At 42.2% G+C, this 26755-nt stretch overlaps 1 protein-coding gene across 1 annotated transcript in view; it reads right to left on the bottom strand.

The window, feature by feature from the left end:
- Positions 1–26755, bottom strand: part of slc16a10 (solute carrier family 16 member 10) — a 33325-nt gene that overhangs the window by 3968 nt on the left and 2602 nt on the right. The window contains exons 2-5 of the mRNA XM_068708581.1: positions 10774–10918; positions 8868–9297; positions 997–1140; positions 350–578 (exon numbers count right to left, since the gene is read on the bottom strand). Coding sequence (XP_068564682.1) covers positions 350–578; positions 997–1140; positions 8868–9297; positions 10774–10918 — 948 coding nt within the window. The remainder of the gene's footprint in view (positions 1–349; positions 579–996; positions 1141–8867; positions 9298–10773; positions 10919–26755) is intronic.

Below are 26755 nucleotides of genomic sequence, written 5' to 3' on the forward strand. Positions count from 1 at the left end.
ATGAATGAGATTCACAATAATTATGGAAAGACTGACTTCACTACAAAGACAAATACACAATTTAGTCATTAAAAGATGGACTAAAAAAAATGTATAATGCTTTCATTTGACTAATGGAAATGACAACTGCTTACTGCCTACTTGCCTTTTTCAGTTGTATGATTTAGTCTTCATGAAAATAAACATTTTCTGTCTGTGCTTTTCAATGGTGTAGATGTGATGGAATAAACAATAAAGTATAATATTCTGCTGATCACAGCAGGGAAAGCCTAATTAAACATATTCAGTACGACGGCACCACACAGTATATCCATACAGTATATCCAGTGGCTTGTTGCTCCTGTATTACCTGCGATGGGGGGTCCCACGGTCATGGGCACAGACATCAGGCCCAGCAGGAAGCCAATGGCCTGGGAGACGTCGTCGGCCCCGACCAGCTCGAAGGCAATGGGGGCCATGATGCAGATGAAGCAGCCGTCAAACAGCCCCATCAGCAGGCACACGGCGATCAGTCCGCCGAAGATGTCGCACAGAGGGATCATCATGGACATGACGCCGATGACAAAGAAGGAGGTCACCTGGGGGGACAGGAGGGAGGGGTTGAACTCACATCCGTTTAATAATCTTTATGTGGGGATTTTAATGAAAGTTTCCTGTCAAGTTCAAGTTCATTTGGATTTGGCATTTTAATATTACAGGAGCTTCACTCAATCATCTATGGCTGTTTTAGGGGAATTAAAGTTTCACTGAAATCACAGTTAGTCATCCCTTTTTGCAGTATAAAACAATGTCAAATATAAAAAATGCAGTACAATTTCAGTTGGAATTTAAATATTTTGAATATTAGCATGAATTGGTGACTATAAGCAGCTTTAATATACAAAAAATAGCTTTTCAAATGCTTCAAAAGTACGGCCAGGCCATACTGGTTGAACCAGTAATGTATGAGCCGGAAAGTAAAGTCTGCTTCCTTAAACTCTGAGGCCTGGCACTGACCTGCAAGTAGACTTTGTTGACTCCATTAACGTAGTCTGCCACCCTGCCGAAGATGAGGCGGCCCACGCCGGACGTGATGCCGATGCACATGAGCAGTACTTCTTTACTGGCATCCGGTCCAAAACGCTCCTCCACGTGTTTCATCTAAGGGACAGTTGAGAGGAAACAGATGAACACAGCTGTCTCATGGCTCTAATCCAGAGTAACACCCGGGACACACAAAAAAGGAATGTTAAAAATGCAGAAGAGGAAACGGAAAAACCAACTACAGTGGGGGAGATCACTTCACCTTCATATATTCAAGAAGTTTGGGAGAAAATGAGGCCCATAGAGGTCAGTGGTGACATTTTTATGTCACTGTCATGAGAGTGACAGCTGTCTTGTCTTATGTAAACGACATTCAGTGGTTTAGGGGTAGTGTTAAGTGGAGAAACAACACATGTTGGTGTTAAATAATCCAATCTGAATTTTGTGGTTTTAGTGTAAGGCAGGGGGTGTCAAACTAATTTTCAACTCGGGCCACATCAGCATCATGGTTTCCCTCAAAGGGCCGGTTGTAACTGTAAGACTGTATAACTGTAACTACTCCCTAACATATTGTTAAATAACTGTCTCTGCATTTGATTATTGTTTATTCAAGTGTAACAAGATTGTACATGCAGTTATAAAAATGTAAAAATATATTTAAGCACATTTCTGTTATAACATAAATCCTTTAATTAAGTTAAGAAACCCACATTACTCTATCAAACATCAAACTTTTAAAGAAAATAACAAAGACAAATATCATCAAGCACAAGTTATTACATTAACTTTGTTCAAAGCTTTTTTTGTCACCTCTCTGCATCGCTAATGTCCCCATCGTCGTCCCGTTCATGCAGCTACATCCAAGAGCTCCTCACTGACAGTCAAGTCTGTCTTCAGCCTCTTATAAACACTGATAGATGTATGATGTATCCGTGTTGTTTGTGCTTTAATCAACAGCTAATGAAGAAGACAAGTAACTGCTCGTCTCTTCAGCTAGCTGTGTTGTTAGATTAGCTGCTAGTTCCTGAACTCAGTCTGCGATGGTGTTTCTTCACAAACTGACATTTGTAAAAGTCTGTATCTGGTTGGAGCTCACCTGCTCACATACCTTTAAGCATGCACTGGGCTGTAGCTTTTGTAAATATATTCTGCTGCGATTGCAGTCTGCCTTTTAATTCTTGGACAATTACATTTTTTTCTTGGAGGCTAAATTTAGCCCCGTGGTTGGTGTCAAAATGCCGACGTAAATTGTATTCCTTCATCATAGACACTGCCTCATAGCACAGAAGACAGACTGTTTTTTCTCCTTGAAAAACAAACATGTATTCACTTTCCCATCTTTCATAACATTTTCTTCCCTCTGCATTCATCTTTCTCTTTGTGGACATTTTGGGATTATTTGTCGATCATTTTCAACTCAATCACTTGTTGGAAAACCGCTTTACGGGCTGATCCCTCTCCTGTCCACCTGTTGTGATATGTCGGCACACAGACAACATGCTATCTCCTAATTTCAACTTTCTACCTCATATCGACCATGGGGATATTTTAATTTTCAAGTATAACTTTACTTTTTTTTTTAATTAAAAAAATAAATAAAAAATTACATCATGTCTGGTGTAAGGTGTTCAACACGGCTTCTAATCAAATTCCTCAGTATTTATAATGCTGTTCTGTACTGATGAGATTTGCCTTAAGGTAAGTGTGAAATGCTTTAAATCAATGTTATCTATATAGCCCAACATCACAAATCACAGCGGCTTAAAAGGAAAACTTAACCCACAAAATGCCCATTTGTATATCAGTTACCATGTGTTGCCTTTAATTTTTTGAAGAAAACTTTTTCCTCGCATGCCTCCACAGTGAACTAAGAATCAAAAAAACAGCGAAAAGTCTTGACTTCTTGGGAAGCAGTGAGCTGGGCAAGTAACTGAGACTTGGATCAAAACTTCAGTCACCATTCACTTCAATTCATCAAGACTTTCCTCCGTTTTTCGACTCTTTGTTTGCTGTGGAGGCATGCAGGATAAATGTTTTCTTCAAGGACCCAAGGTAACATGGGGTGAATAATTGATACACAAATGGTAATTTTGGGGGTGAAGTATTCCTTTAACACAGCTCTGTAACCTGCAGAAGGTTTGACGTAGAGTTGTCATACAGGATGGTTTTGTCAGCATAAAAAGTAAATATTATATTTATGTGGAGAGAAAATAGCGGGGGGGGCCTAGTGTTGGTCCTTGAGGGACACCTTCATCCATCATCTGGGGACCTGATTGGAAACCATCTGTAGTAAGTAAACTCAAACCACGACAACATGATCTGAACCAGGATCATCAGAACCAATGGAAATGAATGTTGATTAACAGTATCAACAGCCTTGGAGTTCATAATGCCATCCACAGCAGCAGTTTACTAGCAGGAAATCACTTCCCTTCAGTGGCACAGAGTTGTGAGGGAACCAGTGTTTCTTGTATTTCTGAACAGACATCTTTCATTACCCAATGTTTTCACACTGTCCAGAGGAATATCAACGGAGTATTTGGTGAGCCTTCACTTGCATGGGTAGCAGTGTTTAGCATTCCTTTTTGCAGAAAACAAGTTGTATATGCATGTGGGGGTTTGAAGTGTTTGGCAGTGTTGAGGCCAGCTTCGTGATTCCACTGCTTGGTACTGTAAACCAAGCCAGTACTTGGTACTGTAAACCAAGCCAGTTGATGCTGCAGTTGATGCTGCCATGTCAAAGCCTTATCTAACATGTCCGTATTTCAACATACCTCTTTTATATCTTTCGGTTCTGTTGCCAGTGAATGTTAGATTCCACTGCAGCCTGTTAGAAAAGCAGCCCAGGTGTTCTTTTTCCACATTACAGTACTTGCTGTACTTGTCCCTCTTTCTACCCCCAAGGCGCCAATCTGTGAGGCCCAGAGTTTGAGTGCCAGTGAGAAAAGCAGGGCCCCCCGTGTGGAGCCCTGCCAGCCACCTCTACCTCCAGGAAGACAGCAGTCCTGCTCAAAGGGCCTGTCTGTCTGCTGCTGCTATAACCCCAAACCCCCCCCCGCAAGTCACACATCCATTCGCAAAGATCTCTGGATGACTTATTGTCTTTGTCAATACGCCACAACAGCATTCTCTGTGTTCAGGAGTGTCCCGCTCGAAGGAGCTTCCAGCATCCAAGAAGCTGGTGGCTCAGTGTGTGTGCATAATTGCACCTGATCACTCACTCACTCACACTCTCTCTCTCTCACACACACACACACACACACACACACACACACACACACACAGGTGACTTTTAAGAGACATGACCGATGTCACTGGCATTCTCCCAGCAGGAGATGTTGTCATGTAATACTGACTACTCCCTCTCAGCGTATCATTACCATGCAGGCATAAAGCAGTGAGTGGTGTCCACATATCTCCTCAGTCACTGGAAAAAGGGAACCAATAAAGAATGTTGTTTTTTGATTGGTTTCTCATGCATAACTTTGATGCTCCCGATCTCACACTGCTGTTTTTGTTTGTTTGTTTTTTAGTAATTTACCAGTTTAAATTCTAGATAAGAATATACATTTTATTGGCAAGAACTCAGAGATCCGACAGAGATCTGGATAGTCATATCTATGAGGCGGACAGTTCCTCTGCTGTGATGTCTGACTGTTTGACTACTGGACAGACACGAGGAGAAGAATCTATAAAACACCATCCCTCTGTCATTTCTGTGTAAACGCTGCTGGATGTTCAGAAAGAGACATTCCCTATTGAACTCTGACTCATTCACATGCTGCATCGATAATGTCTGTTATGTATTCGAGGCTTCCTGCGAGATTGCAGGATGGTGCGGTTTCATGTGTTCACTGTCTTCAAACAGATTAGATGCGCCTATAGATTCTGCAGTGCTTATCTAACTTTACTACCTGTGTGAACCTGTATCGTGCACGAGTTCGTCACGGGGCTTTGGCATTTAAACACGAGCTGATCAACCCTTGGAAACAATCTGTCTGTCTCCACACACTACAGTCACCCCCACATTACTGTACTCTGACAAAAAAAATTAAAATTAAAAAAAGATAATACATGTGGCAATTTTTTCTACCAATCTCCTGAGTGGCTGGCAAAAAAAACCTGCAACGAATATATATTTGTGGAAAAGGGCATTTTTATTTAAACTGAGCTGCTCAACAAAGCTGCATGAAAGTGTGCAAAACGACTGCAGCAGGGCGTAGTTTGTCGGCTTGCTTTTTGAGGTTGTTGAGGTCACTGTGCTCATGTTTTCGGAACCACAAGCACACATTCATGTGAAACGTGATTAAACACACACACATTTAAATGCAGGCACAGTGGCTCAACTTCTAACTGCTTTTGTAACTGCCTCCTTCTCTAAGATGTAACCCGTGGACTATTGCTACACAAGACGTACTTATCCATATTCAGCAGACATGAAGTTCTGGCACAATATCAAATTAATGTGCTGCTGCTGCGGATAACAGCAAAACACATTTCAACCTGAAAATAAAGGCACACCTAAAAAAAACTATCAGTTTAAGTGTACGCTATATTGAAAATATTTTTGCTGGTTTACCGTGCTGTGAGAAAGCTGTACAGTTGTTGTTTTTTTTACCAGGAACCGAGTTATCTATACTGTCGCAGTAATATACAGTAACCGGACTTCATTGGAAAAGACGACTATTTTACCTTGCAGAACGTGGGGATTGTTGGTCTTTTTGTGATATTGTGTGACTTTGGTTAGTTCGAATTCACCCAAGTCACACACTAAGACTAACTAAGTAACCAATCAAGGCAGCAGTAGACCAGCAGGACCCCTGTACTGCGTGGTAAAATATATTTTTTTTTCCAATGAAGTCTGGTGACTTTGGCGAGAGCGTAGATAACTCAGTTCCCTGTCAGAAACATAGACTGTTTCTGGAGACAGCTTTTGGCGAGAGCATATATGGACACACCGGTTTCAGTTCCCCCTCGGAAACTGCTGTCTCATTGAAAATATTATAATTACACACTATTTTTAGGTGGGCCTTTTTCAGGTGTCTAAAATAAGTTTTGCTGCCGCCCCCATCCACAGCAGTACTCCTGTCTGCTTCTCCAAACTGGGGGTAATACACCGACTATGAGTAAGTACCTCATGCAAACCCCCACTTCAAAACATCCAAACTATCCCTTTATCTGCCAGTATACTCCTTTAAACTCCACAGTAGGGCTTTCTCACAACAGGTGTAATTAATACCATTATTGATGGAGCAGAGCGCTCATTAATGTTATCAGGAACACCTGTGCTTCTCCTGCTGTTAGTGAATCCATAGTTGCTGGAATTAATGAGACGTTCTACATTCAGTTAAACACACAAATAAGAAAAACAAGATAAAAAAAAAAAAAACTGCCACATCACCAATCTTTAAAGCTGCTTTACCAGTGTGTTTTGGGGTTTTGAGTTTTCCCTTTCAGAGCCCCACGGTGCAACAAACCACATGCCCTCTGCTCTCCCTCCTCGGCTGTTTAATGCTCATTAAACATCCAGCTCCCTTCCAGCCCACACAAACACACCGCAGCCCTGCAGGTGCTCCTCGTTAGAGACACTCAAACAAACTTCTTTTTCAAGTAGAACAAGCTTTTTAACGACAAAAAACACTCTGTTTGACGCTAATGTGAATCTGTTGTAGGGGGGGACATGAGTTATCTGTCTGGCTGACGTTCAAACTTTCTCGTGTGCTGTTCATCAATATGCTCTTTTTGCAAAGTAGGCAGAAAAGACACTACCACGCCTTTAAATCAGCCCACGCACAGGGCAAACACAGCTGTACCTGGAGCACAACATCTTATCTCTAATCAGCAATACTTGGAAAGGTGTGTGCAAGTGTGTGTGGACTTTACACTTGTACAGTCTTCAGATATGTACAGCTGGATTTGGAGCCACGGAACTGTGGCAGTGTGGCTCTAAAAAGGCAAAAGACCCACAGTGAGTGACGCACGCAGACACACCGGGGAAAGAAAAAGAGTGCAGAGGGTTTTGAGGGCCTGATGGGACTCCCTTCCTGAAAAGCTGAACAATATGCTGCTTTGACCCATGTTTTTTTTCCTCCTTCCTCTTCCCACGCAGTGGCCTTAAGAGCAGGGAGGAGGGGGAGCCTCTGTGTCTAGGGTAGGACGGATGCTCGGGCCATAAGGGCAGTGGTGGCGCTGAGGCTGCAGCCGCCCCCCCCGCGGTGTCCCAGTCTAAGTAGCAGACACGGGAGAAGTGTTGGGAAAACATCCCAGAGTCATCGTGTCCAAATAAACAGTCGCCTCCTGAGTCAGTCCAATGCGTCCTGGCTGTGTTCCCCCAGCCCTCCAAAGGAGATGTTTTCTCCAACATCATATCTTCCCATCTCGTAGCCGGAATGAAGGGAGATTCAGGGGGAAAGTGACACCTGTTTACAGAACTGTAGATTGAGCTTCTCCTGTCATATTTGGTTACTTTCATCGGGACCACACAGCTGAAGTATCTCATGTGGACACGTGCTGCGGAGAGGGAATTAGGAAGCTGCAGCGGTTGCAGGCTTTAGAATGTAAACAGTTAAACTCAGCAAAAGAGTCTCCGCTTCTAGCTGGAATACATTCCATTTCGATGTCTACAGACCATGAGGCTATCAAGTCAACTTTTAAAGGGTTGGTTAACCCAAATAAAAAAAAAAAGCACTTGCCTCATGAGGAGAGTTTTGCTTTTTTTGTCTAGATCTTGAGATATTCTGCAAAACGTTGGCATAATTGTCTAAAACAAAGATCTCATGAATAATATTTGTAAAGGATTCCTTAGGTTCAAATTAGATGTCAAATAAAGTCTGCGTCTGATCATCTACAACAGGGGTCATCAACTACATTTGTAGTTGTAGTGTGGGGGCAGCACTTTCAAATAATAAAAAATAAATGTATTTAATTAGCCTATCACTGTTTATTATTTTCAATTTCTTACAAAATGAATGTTGTATTTTGATTAACCTATATCAGTGTGAACAGACTTAACAAAACACGGTAAATCCTCAGTGGCCTCTGCCAAGGACGTTGTTCACTGAGGAGGGATGGTTAAATTCTGTATTTACAGAAACATTATAGCAGTATGCAGTCCTGATTGGCAGGAAATATTAGTCAACTTTAACTGGTTTTGACACCATTATGCAACATCCAGATTGTTGTTGCAGGAAGACAGGCCTGTTGAATTGTTTGTCAGGAAAGATAACGAGCCTGGACTGCAGCTTTAATGAAGAATGGACTAGTATTGCAACATCAAGATCGCTGTTGCAGAAGAACACAATTTTAGTCGTCACCAATGCACAAGGCATGCAGCTTTAGGTTAAACATAACCCGCATAACATTTAGAAAAGATGGGCTTTCCATGTCCACCCCGGTGTGGAAAGGCTTTCAGACCGCCCTAACGAACAATTCTTGAATACTGAAGTACACTCTACGAGTCATGAACCATCTTGTGGTAACGCGCCGTGCCGTCTCTGAATGCCTCGGGTTTAGAATTCCCTTCCTCTCCCCGTTCACATTAATAAATCTCATGTTGCAAGTATGTGTTTTGATATTTGTGTTGTTGAAGCTTTCTCCTTGACCTCACCCTTATTCTTCCCCCGTGCCAACAAACACATCCAAAACATGGGATTAGAATACTGGAAAATCACAGCGTGGAATTCCTCTTTTGGCATTTACGTGTTGTTATTCATCCAACTGACCTTTGGCCCGGAGAGCGGGGTGACAATAACAACAGATAAATACACAGTATATGTGAAGGTAGGGGGAATGAAATCTGACAGAGTGCGGACAAATAAAAAGGTACGTGGAGAACACAGACTTACCAGGTGAACGTAAGGCACGAAGTAGCCATAGAGGGCTGCAGGGATGCCGAAGGCCCAAATCCGATACCCCAAGGACCTCCAGATATTGAGGTTGAAGATTTGGCTGAGGGGTGGACACCGGCGGCCTGTGCGACTCTTGCTGGATTTGACTGGCAGCAGGGGCGTGTAGGTGAAGCCGGCCAGCATCAGCACAAACATGAGGACGCAGAGGACGCGCATGGTGTTGTGGAGGCCCACTTTTTCCAGCAGGTGCGACAGCGCAAAGGGCAAGGTGATGGTGAAGACGCTGCTGCCGGCCGTCACGATGCCGTTCACCAAGCCCAGGCGCTTCTTGAAGTAGTGGCCCAGGATGACCAAGCTGGGCTGGTAGGAGAAAGAGCAGCCGCAGGCGAACACAATGCCATAGGTGAAATACAGGGGGCCCAGGGACCTGAGGGGGGATAAAGCCAAAAGTTACATCACTGTACAGCCTTTTGACTCACTGCTGACGTTAATGTATTTACAGGAATTTGCACATTCAAAAGGCTGTTATAGTTATCCAACCGGGGAAAAAAACTGTAACTATGCTGCCCACTGAAACTGTTGCAGTTTCAGTGGGAGCAGCAGAGAATCATGGGTTTTCCTTTTTTGTGAATGTGTAATCATAGTTTTTAAAGGTTTTTGATTCCGTCGATCATGACATTTTGACACTTTAACACTATCACCAGCTACAATGTTTAGCTAAGTGTTTGAATTTTGTTCACTAAGCATTTCAGTCACGCCGCCTTACATCAAACAGCATAACAAGGTGAAATGATTTATGTGTAGTGGTGAAGGTCCAAATAAATACAGGATGGTGCGTCCAAGTGTATTCAAAGTCCTGAGCGGGGTAAATACATTTTAACAGTGAGATCACATGACTAAGAAATTTTTAACCTTGCACCGTCCGCTGCACAACTGGGCTATCAGCCTGCCTGTGAAATATGTGTGAAATGCTGCTTGACAGCCACTTGATAAGTGGTAATTCAACTGCTTTATTGCACTTGGAAGTGATGAAGCCAGGGTCGAACACTTTGTTTTGCCACTTTGTTTGGACCACACATTTCTGTGTGTTTGTGGGAGTGTTTCCTCACGTGTACACGTATCAAATTCCAGGAAATTATTAACAACCGAGTGCCAAGAGCAGAGCCACTCACTCACTGGGTCTCGATAAAAGCTAAAAGGAGTCAGACAGACGCAGTTAGAGACTAGCTGGTGAACATGGTGGAGCATTTAGCAGCTACTGAGACAGATATTTCCCTTGGTAGATCAAAAACAGAGCTAACAGAGGGGGAATATTGGGCTTATATTCATCAGTTGGACGCAAAATTGAGTCCAAACGAATCATCATATTGCTTTGTAACTGGATTTTAAAATAAGTAACTGTTTGCCAACAAGTGTGACATGTCAACTTAAAAAGTGATTAGATGATGTTTCTACCCGGAATTTATTATGCTCTCCTCAAAGCCACAGGACTCTATTGACAGAAACAGTATTTTTACTTTGATGGTCGTTGAAAAGCACTCTTCATTCAAACTGGATAGAAACAAAACTTTCTTCGTTTGTCTTCCCACTGTTCCAGCAATGGTCAACTCAAACCAGAGTTGACCCCAGAGATTGACAGAGAGACTGAATAAGTAACAGATATAAAAAGAAGAAACCACAGTAACATTTTGACTGTTTACTAACCCTGCTTCCGGTGCGAGCTGGTGACACACTAAAAAAAAGAAACAACAGAAAGGCAGACTCGTCTATTCGCAATGGGAAAGGAGTCTATCACCTATATTTAGCGGGACTGAAGGCGGACGCTACCCCGATAACTACGTAGGAAAAGGTGTCATGTATACTATGTCATTTTGAACTGAACAGCTCTTTTTCCCATCCTTACGTGACAAAGGAGCTGGCCAGCAGGCCGACCAGGCCGACAGCAGCGCCGCCCACTGCTGTGACTCTGCAGCCGAGGATGTCGGTGAAGACGCTGACGATGGGGGAGCAGAAGAAGATCATCCCCATGGAGAGGGAGCCCACCCATGCTGCAAGAGAAAAAACAAATGTATGAGGGGAAAATCTCACACAACGAGCCATAAGTCAGAGTGATTATCGGTTCACATCCAAAACAGAAAGCTGTCTCCGGGAAGACGGCGTCGTTTAACATTAATGCTGCGGATGCTGACACCAAAACAAAGCCTGGTGATGCAATAATAGAACACTATTGCTCTTGTATCCAGGCACACATTCTCTCTCTCTCTCTCTCTCTCTCTCTCTCCCCTCTCTCTGTATTTTTTTGCATATTTGTCACACTTAAATGTTTCAGATCATCAAACAAATTTTAATATTAGACAAAGATAACCCAAGTAAATACAAAATGCAGTTTTTAAATGATGATTTAATTTATTAAGGGAGAAAAGCTATCCAAACCTACTTGGCCCAATGTGAAAAAGTAATTGCCCCCTAAACCTAATAACTGGTTTTGTCACCCTTAGCGGCAACAATTGCAATCCAGCGTTTGCGATAACTGACAATGAGTCTTTCACATCGCTGTGGAAGAATTTTGGCCCACTCTTCTTTGCAGAATTGTTTTAATTCAGCCACATTGGATGGTTTTCGATCAGAAACGGCTTGTTTAAGGTCATGCCACAGCATCTCAATCAGATTTAAGTCCAGACTTTGACTAGGCCACTCCAAAACCTTCATTTGGCTTTTTTTGAGCCATTCAGAGGTGGACTTGCTGGTGTGTTTCGGATCATTGTCCTGCTGCATAACCAAAGTGCACTTGAGCTTGAGGTCACGAACTGATGGCTCGACATTCTCTTTCAGGATTTTCTGGTAGAGAGCAGAATTCATGGTTCCATAAATTATGGCAAGTTGTCCAGGTCCTGCAGTTGCAAAGCAGCCTCAGACCATCACACTACCACCACCATGTTTGACTGTTGGTATGATGTTGTTTTTATGAAATACTGTGTCAGTTTTACGCCAGATGTAACGGGACGCACACCTTCCAAAAAGTTAAACTTTTGTCTCGTCAGTCCACAGAATATTTGCCCAAAAGTCTTGGGGATCATCAAGATGTTTTTTGGCAAATGTGAGATGACCCTTTGTGTTCTTTTTAGTCAGCAGTGGCTTTCGCCTTAGAACTGTCCCATAGATGCTATTTCTGCCCAGTCTGTTTCTTATTGTTGAATCATGAACACTGACCTTAACTGAGGCAAGTGAGGCCTGCAGTTCTTCAGATGTTGTTCTGGGGTCTTTCCAGACTGATACATGGCTATTACTTTGTTTCTCATCTGTTCTTGAATTTCTTTACATCGCGGCATGATGTGTTGCTTTTTGAGATCTTTTAGCCTTCTTCACTTTGTCAGACAGGTTCTATTTAAGTGACTTCTTGATTCAACAGGTCTGGCAGTAATCAGGCCTGGGTGTGGCTAGTGAAATTGAACTCAGCTTTCCAAAAAATCACATTTGATTCATGATTTATCAAGGGTGGGGCAATTACTTTTTCACATAGGGCCAAGTAGGTTTGGATAGCTTTTCTCCCTTAATAAAAGAAATCATCATTTGAAAACTGCATATTGTATTTACTCGGGTTATCTTTGTCTAATATTAAAATTTGTTTGATGATCTGAAACATTTAAGTGTGACAAATATGCAAAAAAAAAGAAACCCGGAAGGGGGCAAATACTTTTTCACAGCACTGTACATATTTTTTCTTTGTAACCTTGAAGGTAAAAGCCACTGGCCTTTCCTAGACCAAGCGTACAATGACAACAGTCGGGCAACAGCAGGAACACACATTGACAGGACACCGGAGTGACAGAGTGGACAGGAAGGAGTGATCAGGAAAACACTTAGGCCCGGTCCCAAAACTAAATACACAGATACCATGGTGATATCGTCTACCTCCTGGGTTAGAACATACTGAAACACCTCACTTAACTTCCTCAGTAGACCCAAAAATGACAAAAAATTAAAGCGCTACATCACATTAAATTCAATATTACAATGAGGCAGTCCAACTTTTTGGTGAAATGCAACTAAAGCTATTAAAGGAATTGCTACTTCAGTGTGATATCTACTGTATAAGCTCTACTGGTTGACTAATATCTGTGAGCTCAAATATCTGCAGCTAAAGGGAAACTCCGGCAATTATATACATATAAGTGAGTTTATTAGTCAACCTGTGAAAACAGTTGTGCAATAGTTTCTGTGGCTCCGGAAATTGTTTTTCAGGTTTAAAAAAAATGACTCAGCCTGTGCCAGGCTTTTATTTTTTCTTATAAACTGGGGTGTGGAATTTGAAAGACCTGGGTGTTGACCTGGCAGGGAGGGTCCAAAAAAACAAAGCTATTGCTTGCATTATGATAAATGTGGCATCCAGTGTTTTTGAAATTTTACCATTATTTTTGAAATCCTTTTTCTTGGAAGTTCCCCTCCTCTATGAATGTATTCATGCTACATCGCCAGGAAGACCCTTAAGTATTGTCATATTGCCAAACCCTAGCTTCAGATTTGCATAACATCTCTTGGTACTGCTTTGCCTGCGCTCGCTTACCAAACTCTGTAAGACTGGCTTGTATTTTCTCAGGCAGAAGAAATGGCACTGGGCTATTTCAGGGAAAACAAAGTGATTTCTTTTTTTTTTTTCATAGCTGATCAGATCTGCCTCTAAAAAATGTCAGTGGAGCTAAAACTCTGACCGTCAGGGCGAACGGAGGAAACACCCACAGTGTTTGCCTGATGCTTGGTCAGCAGTCTTCTGTGAGTGTAAAGTTGAATACCACTGTCACATGCTGCAGCAGACCTCTGACTAATATATGTTAAGATACGCAGGGCACATTTACAGTAATGCAAATTGGCAATTCTGGGATAGTGACAGCACTGGAGGGCTTGATATCTTTGAGGGATTCATCAACTCAGAGAACTTAGAGATCTCTAAGGTCTTATCAGAAGTTGTTTCTATGTATTTAAGACAAATGGGCAGACATGTATGTGCAGCTGAGATATGCAGGGAACACCTATCTGCTCTGGAAATACTTCCTAAATATCAAGCTTTTAGATATACTGTTTCCGGCTTTTATTCTCAACAAGGAAAAGAGGCAAACATGAAGATGGGGTGCAGAAAAGCAAGCCACGACCCTGACAAAACGCAAAAAGTACACAAATTGCGCAAGCCCCCCGTGCGGCGGTGCCCTTTGACGACAGAGAGGATGGGGAAGCTGGGAGTAAGCAACATGTTGTGGTCCGAGCGACTGCCCGTAGGACTTCCATCCAAATACTGTCACACCATAGACAGAGTCGACAACGAGCGCACGTGACGCAAAAGCTGTTTTTCCTCAATTCTGAAGCGCCATCAGAGGAAAGTTATGGGAAAATACAGAGCAGCTGGAGTGTGAGTGTTATTGTTACCTGTTTTTTTACCGGGGGTAACGGGAGACCCCTGTGTCAAGTTTCAGGGTTAGTACTGGTTTCACTGCTGTGTCTTCATTCTCCCTGAATCCTCATCTCACCCCCCGCTGTCAGAGTGTCAATACACTCCCAGGTTGCGCCATAAGATAGAGTGAAGCAGCACAGAACACAACACTGGCTACTAGCACCAGCAGTTATGTTAGGCTGTAATGCTAATTGTTAAGAAAATCTAACTTTAACATGGATAAAAGCTTTTTTTCTCCCCTTAGCAGTCCAAGTGGAGTAGATATACAAAATGTAGTTGTCATGTAACATGTTCACAATGACAATAGCAACACAGAGAAGTTTAAAGGAAAATATTTGTCCCGTGTTCAACATCTCAGTTTACTGTGTTATCATACTATCGCTAACATTAGCTAACATGCAAATAGATAGAGCCTCAGTGCACTGCTCTGGTTTCACAGCCAAAAGCTTCTTAGGATCTACTCCAGACACTGTAGTCAGCAGAAATGCCTCAAATTCAATGGGGTCCTCTCTACCAGGTCTCATATTTGTGGGGATATCAGCCCGCTTTAAGCAACATAATGTAATAAATGGCAGTGAACAAAGCAAGGCAAAGAATCCCTCAAGGACAACAGGAAATTGCTGTTGCGGTTTCATCGGCTGGCTCTCTCGATTTAAAAGCATTTACGCTTCAGACAAAGAGGAATTCTAGATTTAAAAATGCAATATCAGGATTCCCTCTGTAGCAGCGACATCCACCGTTGGCTGCGGGCCCCCGCTTGGACACTGACAGACGAGGCAGAGTTGCCTTAAGTCGTCTGTCTGCCTCGTTACGGGCTCCTTGCTGGGAACCCCCCCCCCCCGTTCTGAACCCGGTCACCCCACAATGACGGGACTACAGCCGTGAAAACTGCACAAAACTCTGCCTCTAAAGCCACACTAAATGGATTCAAAGTCATTGGGGTGATACATGTGAGAGTTCTTGAACTGCAGACTCTGAGCTCAAGTCTTTGTTGTGGAGGCGTCCAGGTGTGCATGCACAAGTCCTAACAGCTGTAATTATGCGTTTTGACATTCTTGTCCCACCTAGAACAGTAGTCCCAAACTTTTTTGTCTGACTTATCTAAATAGCACTATCAACTGTGTATCCATTACTTTTAGCTAAATATAAACTGCTTATAGTGATTATGGTTACTGTGATCAAAAAGCTTGGGACAGAATCATGTTTCATCAGAAACTACCAAAAACAAGATGCAGCAGCAAAACTCGTTACGTTTGAGCGGGCTTACAGTAGGCTATTTAAAGTACTGTACTGTATCATAGTGTATCTGAATTATACACAGCACAGTCATTATATTGTACAGTACTGTAATTTGAGAAGTGTTTGAAAAAAATTGGTTATAATAATCATCTGCTTAAGTAATCAATTTGACCCAGGTAGATGGTACCAAATTCAGTGCTTTCCACTGTATTTCAACAGTTCATTGATTACTTAAAGATAATTATTTAAAATGTCTATTTATTACATTCATAATATTGGATCGGTTCGCAGCCGAATGTGAAGCGGTTGGGATGAGGATCAGCACCTCTATATCTGAGGCAATGGTTCTCAGCAGGAAACCGGTGGATTGCCCACTCCGGGTAGGGAATGAGTCCTTACCCCAAGTGAAGGAGTTCAAGTACCTCGGGGTCTTGTTCGCGAGTGAGGGAACAATGGAACGTGAGATTGGCCGGAGAATCGAAACAGCTGGGGCGGTATTGCAGTCGCTTTACCGCACCGTTGTGACGAAAAGAGAGCTGAGCCACAAGGCAAAGCTCTCTATCTACCGGGCAATCTTCGTTCCTACCCTCACCTATGGTCATGAGAACTGGGTCATGACCAAAAGAATTAGATCTCGGGTACAAGCGGCCAAAATGGGTTTCCTCAGGAGGGTGGCGGGCATCTCCCTTAGAGATAGGGTGAGAAGTTCGGTCATCTGTGAGGGACTCGGAGTAGAGCCGCTGCTCCTTTGTCCTTTGTTGAGGTGGTTCGGGCATCTGGTAAGGATGCCACCTGGGCACCTCCCTAGGGAGGTGTTCCAGGCATGACCAGCTGGGAGGAGACCCAGAGGGAGGCCCAGGACCAGGTGGAGGGACTATATCTCCAAACTGGCCTGGGAGCGCCTCGGGATCCCCCAGTCAGAGCTGGCTGATGTGGCCCGGGAAAGGGAAGTTTGGGGTCCCCTGCTGGAGCTGTTGCCCCTGCAACCCGATCCCGGATAAGTGGTAGAAGATGAGATGAGATGAGATTTAATACGTTTAGCTGACTATTTTAAGTGTTTATTGATTACATTAAGCTAACTATTTATCGATTACAATTGGCTAACTATTTTAACTGTTTATTCTTTACTTTAAGATAACTATTTAAAATGTGTACATATTAACTTTTGCTAACTATTTCAACTGTTTACTCATTACTTTTAGCTAACTATGGTTGGAAACCACTGTCCGAGAACATGAACTAAGACCCAGCGTGGGGAGCACAGAGAGGCCCTTGTGAGTCCCTGATGACTTCTCCTGCATTAAAGCAGCTGGTTGGAGAGTTATTTATTAACCAAAGTGAATGGAACCGGCTAATGGACAGGCATACTTGGCTGATATTGCAGTGGTGTGACGGACCATTTGCCTGACTTGGTCAAATAAACAACTTGTTTCCGTAGCACATTCTAAGAATCTGATGACACGCTCAGGCTACAATCTAGTCCCACACCAGAGACCACTTAAAACTGTGGCTGTCGCAGGCTGCTGCACTAGAACATAAACACAAATGGAGGAGGAAGAGGTGTTCATAAATCAACAGGACCAGATGTCCCTCTGTGTCACCACCACATTAACGTGTAACAGTAGGGCTTATCATGCCCCCCGGGGTGTTTTGCCATGATGCAGCTGTTATATTAACGAAAACTGGTCCTTGCAATTCCTGGTAAAAGATGTTAGAGAAATAAATATTTTGTTTTATACTTTTACTTCACTACATTTCAGAGGGAAATTAAATATATGGAGTTAGGAGGGATTAAGACTTTACAAACAAAACACATGGTGAATGTATAAAATATGATACTGCGCTGTAAAGTCAACTACCCAACAGAATATTAAGTTAATACACCAGCTGTAACGGTAAAATGCTGCTTGTGAGTTAAGAGTCCACTAATATGTACAGTACATAATAATATTACTCTCTGAACAATTCTTCCCAACCAGTTTTACTAAAGGGAAACTTGAATGCAGGGTTTTACTTGAAACAGAGTATTTTTTACAGAGTAATAGTGCTACTTTCACTTGAAGCTGTGAGTACTTCTTCCACCACTGTATACAACACATCACTTCCTGCATTGGACAGGGCAGTTTCTCTGTGTCCAGTTTGACTTCCCAGTAGTAGCCCAAACAATAGACATTACAGCATAATAAACCCCTAAAATAAATCCTTATCTCTAAACGGTCCAAACTGCAGCTTTTATGGTGATGTACTGTGATAGCATCTGCAGAGCCTCATATCAAGGTCCAGTGTTCCCTGCGAAAATAGGTGCAGGCCCCATCTGGACTGGATGGAAATACATTCGTATCTGACAGCTGAATTGCTGCTAGAAGAACCAGCCAGCTCACATTATAATCAGAGTTTTACACCTACTGACCCGGGGTCAGGAAGTGGACAGTACTGTACTGATATTACGGCTGGCTCCCAAAAGGCAGAGCAAATAGTTTCTCTGGTTTGGAGGGCGAGCGAGAGACGAAGGAGGAAAGTTAAGAAAGGGCAAGTAGTAAAGGTGTAGATTTTGAAAATCCTTGTGTTTCCCAGTAGGCCTTGGATTACGTCCTGACAGAGCTTTGTTTCCTGAAAAATGGAAAACCAGTCTAGTTCTAAAAAAAAAAAAAAGCAGAGCAAGCAGCAGGATTAATGGGCTTACAAGCTGTGGCCTATGTTAAACTGAACATGTTTGGCACATAGCTGAGACTCATTACTAATGTCCCCCCTGAGGGCATCAGCAGTAACAGAAGATGTGTTCTTCTTTTAGTTTGGAAATGGATTGGACTGAAGAGCAACCTTTTTAAAAGCCAAAGAAGTGACAAACAACGACAACAACAACTCTCTTATTACTAGAGACCGGAGTGTCAAAGAGTAAGTGGGGAAGTAGGATATCAAACCCAGAGAATGTGTTTTTAGTTTACAGGATTTCCTCGTTTCAAATAAAGCTTTACAGGGCTCTGCCTGTGCACCTTGGTTACACTGATCCAGTCAAGTCTTAATTAGGAAAGCCACAGTTATTCATTGACTATACAGATCCTACAACCAGAACCAAATGATTCATAATTAATCCGTATTCGGACAGGATTAGCCAGATTAGTCCAGATTTGAGTCTTAAAATTTAATTTAACTGAAAAGACATATACTAATTGCTTTCAATGAGACTAACTTATTTTTCTCAAAGGTATGGTAAAACATATAAAAATAAAAGATAAGGTGTGTAGCATTTCAGCGACATATTGGGAGAAATGGAATATAATATATAATACAGACAAACCTCCCAAGGAGCCACAGAAGACAAAATACAACAGTACCCACCAGCTGAGCAGCACTCCTCCTGACTATTAAACTCATGCTCAGGTATAAAATTGGTGGCTTTCCCCTTTAAGACTGATTCCAGTTCAAACTTTTTTTGGAATTGGCACAGGTCTAGACGTTAGATCCCATCCACGTCTGTCAAGATAAGATTCAGGCCTCTTTGACTGCAATAATCTCACCTGCAATAAGCAGGAAAACCAGTTGGAGCCTGAGTGGATGTAGTAAAACAAAGATTCCTGCAGGTGAAACATGAGATTCTTGCTACTATTCAAAGCCCTCAACTTCAGTTCCTTTGATAAACTGTAGACTTGATGTGGCTTTACAGTGCAACAGCCAGTCCTTTTAAAGTATGGCTTTACAGCTGCTGCTGTTCAATCACAAAGACCTCAGTCATAACCCTAATGAGGGCCTCACGGTGCTGCACATTCACATCTGGACATGAGTGGACCGTATAAAACTGCAACCATAACTCCATCTGCTGCTTCCAGCAGCTGGAAGCCATTTATACTGGGCCACTCCGTTGGAGGCTCTTGGAGGGGGGAAGCAGTGAGAAACGCCAAATTCTTTTTGGCATCCTTGTGTTCTTCTTGGGTTTTTCTGGCCTCACAGCACGGGAAGTGAAAGCTATAGCCCAATGACACAGCATAATTTACGGATGTGCAAGCAGAGAGAAAAAAAATATGCATATTTTGGACACAACTCTCAGCAGTGGATACAACAGATCCACATGAAAAATGTTAAATGGGAGTTGCGGTCCGCGTCAGAGGAACGGGGGAACGGGGCGGTGTGTCAGGGCTGGTCGGTGATTGGGAGAGCTTTTCATCCGCCCACTTCTTTTGAGTGCACAGTATATAGAGTATGGCTCCAGGCCACTCATAAGGTCTGTACTCAATATCTCCAGAATTGTTTGCATCTGCGTCGAGTCTGAGAATGCAGCCACATAAAAGCGTTACACTGGTTTACTGAACTCCAGACAAAAGATGACTTCAGATAAATAAAATAAAAATGATAAAATCATTAAAAAAAACATTTTAACTTCACAGACCAAATCATTTCTTACACTCGTACAATATTGTCAACTAAGCATCACTCTAAATCTTGTGTTGACCAGAGATGTGTTTATAAGGGTCTTGGAAGTAAGTCATTCAGCATGAAAAAAAGCAGAAAAAACAACTAAAGAAATCTTAGTTGACTCAGATCAAAATGACCGATAAATCAGCTCATCGACTGAGAGGAGGCAGCCTTTATCTCTTCTTGCTCAAGAAGATGCTTTCAAAACACTTAATAACACACTCTAAAACGCTCCACTGCTTTCAGTATTCAGCATTCACATTTGATTCTTTGTTACTATAGAAACAAATATTGATTAGATTAGAAAATGTATACATGTACAAAGTACAATGTTTTGACAATTAGGCTTAAACAATTCTGGCAGCTAATAATAACGACTTAAGCTAATAAAAATAATTATACTGTGACTAGTGTAAAGTAGCACACCCACATTCAAAAACTCCTCAATAAACCTCTGTGCACATAATAATACATAAAACTGCTCTTCAGAGTTCTCAAAGATGCTTGAAAAAAAAAAAAGAAGCAGCATTAAACTCTTTAAAGTTAAAATGAGAAACTTTCATTTTGTGTTGATTTTGGCAGTCCCTGTGGACAAAACAATACTGTTACGGAGCACCAGACTCCCTTTAGAAAACCTCTCATTTTACTACAGCAGGGTCTAACAATCTGCCCCCGCTCAGTCCTGGTTCTGGTTCTCCCGTGCCTCCCTTCCATACAGCGTGCCCAACAATACGGCCTGGGCCATAAGGGTGTTGGTGGGAGCCGGTGGAGAGAGGAAGGTCTGCTGGTTAGCGGAGTAGGAGACACAATCGGTCGTGGAGCTCTCCACCTCCGACTACAGTTCAAAGGTGTTTCTGGTGAACCTGCATGATTTCATCTGTTTACCGTGGAATCCGACCCGGTTGCACCGACAACAAGCATTAATAATAAAAACATAGAAATAGCCAATCATCTCGCTGATGGTCTCGTTTGTTTATTTAGGTAATATAGGAGCATCAGCACTAAATTGAGACCGTTTCCTAACCAGGTATAAGCTAAATACAGACAGAGGAGATGAAAAGAAAACAAAAGCAAAGATGAAAATAAAATTGTAAAGACCAGATGAACACATAGGTCACATAAACAGACCAGACTGGTCGTAGACCTCTGAATCTTGTTTTCTATTGTTGTGGTTTCATATGGTGTATGTGATGTATAACAAGCTCTGAGTTGTTCTTTACAAACCTAATTACTTCCAGGACAATGTATTGTTCAGCGCTACATCTAGTAAACTACCCCCGCTCTAAACAATACTGAACGGGTACCAGCACTGACTACAAGGTGCTGAGAGCGAGGCCCTCCCAGCCGGCCCCTCAGGCCGTGGCCTGATGATGCATGTCATGTGCAGGAGGCCAAACAATTGGTCCTCCCGCCGCCATTGAAGCGCTGCTCTGCCTCGGACGTGTTTACCCGCTCTCGGCTTTATCTCCCGACAACCTTCACCTAAACATCGGCCCGAGCATACACACATGCCTGAGATCAAACGGCCTGTCAAACATTAACCCGTGTGTGCTTAAAACCTGCCAAGGTTTATTGGGATCGATTCGATCCGTGTTTTGTTTTGTTTTTGTTTAAACTTAAGTTGCCCGTGCAGGCCAGCTGCTACAGCTCCAGTCTTCCTAAAGTCTTTAGGTGATACAGAAACGGACATATTACATTTTAATCCAATGACCACGTACTTAACTTAATAGGAGACATACATGAACATCTACTTTGAAAACTGTATGACTCCTGGGTTGGATTCTGCTGGGAAAGTGATGCTACTTTCAGATTTCCTTTAAAACAAACCTTTAAAAAGAAAACATAAAGCAGGACTAAGTAATTTTGAATAAGAAATAATACATTCCTTCTTCAGTCCCTGCTGTTTTTGTACAGAATAAACGAACAAGCCAGGCGAGCTGTTTCCCCCCATATTTCCTTTGTGCTAGGCTAAGCTAACCGGCTGCTGCATGCAGCTGACAGATATGAGACTGGGCTGAACAATGAATCTGTTTTTTATTGAAATCTCAATATGGAACTAGTGCAATATTCCAAAATCACAATATTTGTTAAAAAGGTACAATATGTGTCGAAATACAATTCTGAATGAAGTATTGTGATGGCACAGATGTCCCGGCCTACAAATCTTATTCTACAGACTTTCCTTTGGTACAGATCCTCGAAAAAAAAAAATTTAAATATCTTTTTCCAATGAAAATGAGAATAATGATGCAAATAAGATCATTCCCTCCAATATCGTGAACCATATCACAATTGAAATATCAGTACAAATCATCGCAACTAGTTTTTATTTTTTTCAAAACCATTCAGCGCATTCTTATGGAAGCATATAAGCATATTTTCACAGCGCAAAATTCTCGATTATCCATGGCTTTTGGCAGAGAACATTCACATAACATTTAACCTGGTCTCCCTTATAAGGGAGGGGCTACCTGGACCCATGAGAGAAAACTGATTATTTGCTTTGGCCACCTAAATCCTGAAAAAGGTTTCATGAAGATGATGTGCTGCTGTATGACAAATACCTTCACAAAAGGGGCTAAAGGGAGAAGTCTGAATTTTGATCAACCTCATATAAACAGATTCTTTTGATTAGCTTACATTACAATGATACTTTGCATTGAGCAGGACAAGGCAGCAGAAACTAGAAGTGAGAAGTTAGCAAAAGGAGAGAAGGAAATGCTGTCACTCTCGTTAATATGTAGACTAGTTAACATCCAGTTTGAGTTGCACAAGCCTACCTGGGTCAGGGACGTATTTCTTGTCGGTGGATTTACAGCCACCGCCACTCAAACTACATTTCATCTAATGTCAAACTCTAGCCAATCACTGGCACGTCAGCTGCCTCGCAGTGAGCTCTGTTGCTGTGTGTGTGTGTGTGTGTGTGTGTGTGTGTGTGTGTGTGTGTGTGTGTGTGTGTGTGTGTGTGTGTGATCGTAAAAAACAAACATATTTCCCTGCTACCTCACGCTCAGCATGACGGGTCTAGTGATACTATAGAACAATATTTTTCAACTCAGCCGTACAGTCAGCGTGTCTATTTCACATCCAGGGACAAAACATTGGCTTTGTGTGTTATCCTGCCCTCCGTGTTCTCTTTTCACACCGAGTGAAAATAATATTCAGCCAAAATATGGTCAGGGGACTTCTTGTTGTTGACATGAACGTCAGTCAACCACGTGAATTCAGGTTACTACTTTACTTCACCCCTTGGGTCGGAGCCTATGTCCACACACTGCATCATTTAAAAAAAATAAAAAAAATGTAAGAAGCTTTCGTTAGCTGGCTAACTAGCTAGCCACTAAATAAGAAAAGTGTAACAATTTAAGACTTCATGTAAACACTATTCACAAGATTTTATTATGTAATCATGGAATCGCAGCACCGTCATAACATTTCATTTTCAGTTTAAAAAACACTGAAGTGTGCAGTTCCCTCTTTAAGATTAATGAAAACAACATAATAAAAGGACTCCAGACCTCCTGTTTGGTCCGGAGGTCTTTGGCTGCTCTAACACTGGATGATGGGCAAGTGGCTTTCTTGGCAGTGGGCCCAGGAACAGCCCCATCTGGCATTCCCAGAGTGAGGGAACCAGAGCCTGGAACACAGATGTGAAGGACGCTGACCTGACAGTTCAGGCCAGTCTATGGGTTGGACCTCCCCGCCCCAGCATTGTGCCCTGGGATTGGTTGATTATGACACCATGAAAAGACAACAGCTGTCATGTGAGAGCTGAGGACGTCAATCATGGTAAACTTGTCCAGAACAGAACACGTCCAATTTGGGAAATTCATCAAATGTCTCACTCTGTCCTTTTTAAATGTCCTCATGCAACAACACCATATAAATTCAATCAACATGTTCTCAGCAAACAGGATATTATTGTAGGTTAGCTTAACAATGATTTGCCTTAGCTTGTTAGCGTGAGCCACCTAGCTGCTACGTAAGCACCACGGCAGCTGTTTGGCTACAACTGACCATAATATCTATAAAAACATACATGATCAAACTGACACATGTTCTAATACATAACTCGTGATCTGCGTGTCTGCAAAACAATGAAGGTAGCATTCTAAACCTAACTTGACACATGCCGTAACTGTTGGTGAACCACAATGCATCAAACTGCCGGTGTAAGGGCTGTCAGGGTCAGTTGATCACACAGCTTCCCTAGAAAGTTATCCAGGGTCTTATTCAAATTAATTTTCCCCCCCGACAGGCAAGCTGAACAAGCATCAAAGTACACTAAATGCCACACTAATTCCATTAAATCAGCACTCGAGGGAGACATTAATTTCTGAAGAATTTTCAAATTGACACCCTGCGACAGGTGGATCGTCCTTAGCACACACCGATCACCAGGAAATAAACACTCATGGGGACCAAAAGCGAGTGATATTTTGTAACGTATTTTTAGGTAGCTTGTTACAAAAGTAGGGGTTTAGGAAGTTTAATGTAGGACATAGAATCAACACCTTAAAAAGTAAGATACTGTAACTTCCATACAACTTTCTGAGGAGCTGGTTATCGATCCTGTAGACTTCCTGCAACTGTTCTAAGACAGTTGCTCACACACCTTTTAAACTTAACATCTAAAAAGGCACAAAAAAAGGAATCTACAAGATGGTCTGACAAAGGAAATTGTAGATAAAATACACTGGGACCTTTTTTCCTTTTAATAATTAAATCATGTTTGGTGGTTTAGTACTAAATGCACGTGGAAGTACTTTGGGAGCATTTGGCGATCAGAAAGTTTTAACATGAGGAAAAGCAGCGCGTTGCAACACGTCCTCCGTTGGTTCTCACAACACAGTGAGATCAGATGGGTTTTCATTGTGTAACTGCCAGTATTCCACTAGACAGGTTTCTACCGCAAGCATACAGACTCCATAAAGAACAGACGTGTGAAATGATACCTGGGGTGAAGAGAGTCAAATCAAACCCGATAGCAGGCTTATTTTAACCGTCTCTCAGAGTTTCATTTTTGCATAATCTTGCCCTGCTACTGTTGAGTTGTTGGCTATTTACACAGCAAGTACACCAACCAGGGAAACTGTTACACTGCACTGACTAGAGTTCCTCAGCATTCAGCCTTGATGAGTGACAGTTGTGACTGTGTGAAGCCCTGAAAGTGGGGGATTACAGCGTGAGAGCACAAAGGAAAGGAAAACACATGATACGGCATTCGTCGTTTGCACAAAGCCAACAAGTTGACGTTGAACGCCGCCCGTGAGCTGTGAAAAACTGCGTTGCCACACTGCGACGGCGCAGCAGGTGAAACAATCTAAACGTGGTAAAAACAGAAAACAGAACGATGGAAAAAAAAAAAAAAAGCAGGGCTGTGCAAAAAATATCGATATAGCTTACGATCGCGATAGTTTTTTAAACGATAGCATATCGATAAGTCCATGACTACTATCGATACATTTTTATTTAAATGTCCTTTAAATTGCCCCGAATCCCTGTGTTTGATCTTGACAAAGGGATCCTTTGTCAAGATCAAATCAATTCCAAAGGAACCATGACCAAAGGTTTGGAGAGGTCTAAATGATTAGATAACAAGCTGAAGTTGAACAAGGGACAGCATGTTCTGTTTCATGATACAAAAAACAACTATTCTGCAGCACTGGCAACATACTGCAGAGAACGCATTTGATTAATCTTCTTTTTTTTTATAAATTGTAAAAAAACCTCTTTGTTTCACATTTCTGTTGCTTTCATTTTCAGTACGATCACTATGATCATTGTAGATTGAAATAGACCCATTAAGGCATCAAATTAAATAATATGACCTGTTATTGCTTCTGAAAACAAGAGAACGATATGAAACCCTTGGTGGAAGTTGCATAAGCATGCCTGGAGACCAACTGCCGTCCCCTCCTCCTCACATTCCCATCGTCCAGTTGTCTCAGCCTCGCTTGGGGGGAGACGTCACTCATCAAGACAGAGTGCCAATGAACTCTGGGCATTAGAAGGGGGCGGTGTGTAGGTGGTGTGTGTGTGTGTGTGCGTGTGTGCGTGCGGGCGTGTACATTGGGTTGGAGTGCAGACTAGAATATATCCACGCCAGACAGAGCTATGACAGCAGCAATAAAACAAAATAAATGCATTTATTAAAAGATACATTTATTGATTTTACTAAAGTGGATTTGTAATCTTTTGTTAGATTTACATTGTGAACAAAGTTCATCACCGGAAAGCGAGCAATTAGTTAAAAAAGTAGAGTATGAGTTACTGTTCCAAGTATCCATAAAGTTAAGCATGATGTACGTGTCTAATCACAACATATGTTGCTCTCAAAACAGGTCACAGGAAATGACTCAACGACATTATCGTTACTTGTACTCTGAAACATTACCTCCTCCTCACACGTCTGTAAAAATGTGACTTTGTTGCTTGTGTCAGCTGCAGGCCACCACAGCTGATAGGGACGAATGAGCAACCTTCGACAGCGTTGCTGCAATTTTTACAGAGATCCTCAGGAACCTTTAAAGTCCAGATAAAAAGCAAAATGCCTATTTAAACATTTTAATTTTGTCGCAACTAAAAGAAAGGAGATTCTGTCCCATAACCACCTCTCACTTTGGACTAATGTAAAAGCAGCTTTTTAGACAACTGTGCACAGTGCATCCTTGAACTGTTTAGATTCTAGATAACCACAAAGGGTTTTCATACAGTTCTGGTCTCATACGGTATATAATATGTGGTAACAATCACATCAGAGCACTACCAGGTTCAAGAGGTAAGACCATCT

This window comes from Cebidichthys violaceus, unplaced genomic scaffold (genome assembly GCF_023349555.1).
Source record: "Cebidichthys violaceus isolate CVI_PGR_0920_01 unplaced genomic scaffold, fCebVio1.0.p SCAF_14, whole genome shotgun sequence".
In the NCBI taxonomy this organism is placed as follows: Eukaryota; Metazoa; Chordata; class Actinopteri; order Perciformes; family Stichaeidae; genus Cebidichthys; species Cebidichthys violaceus.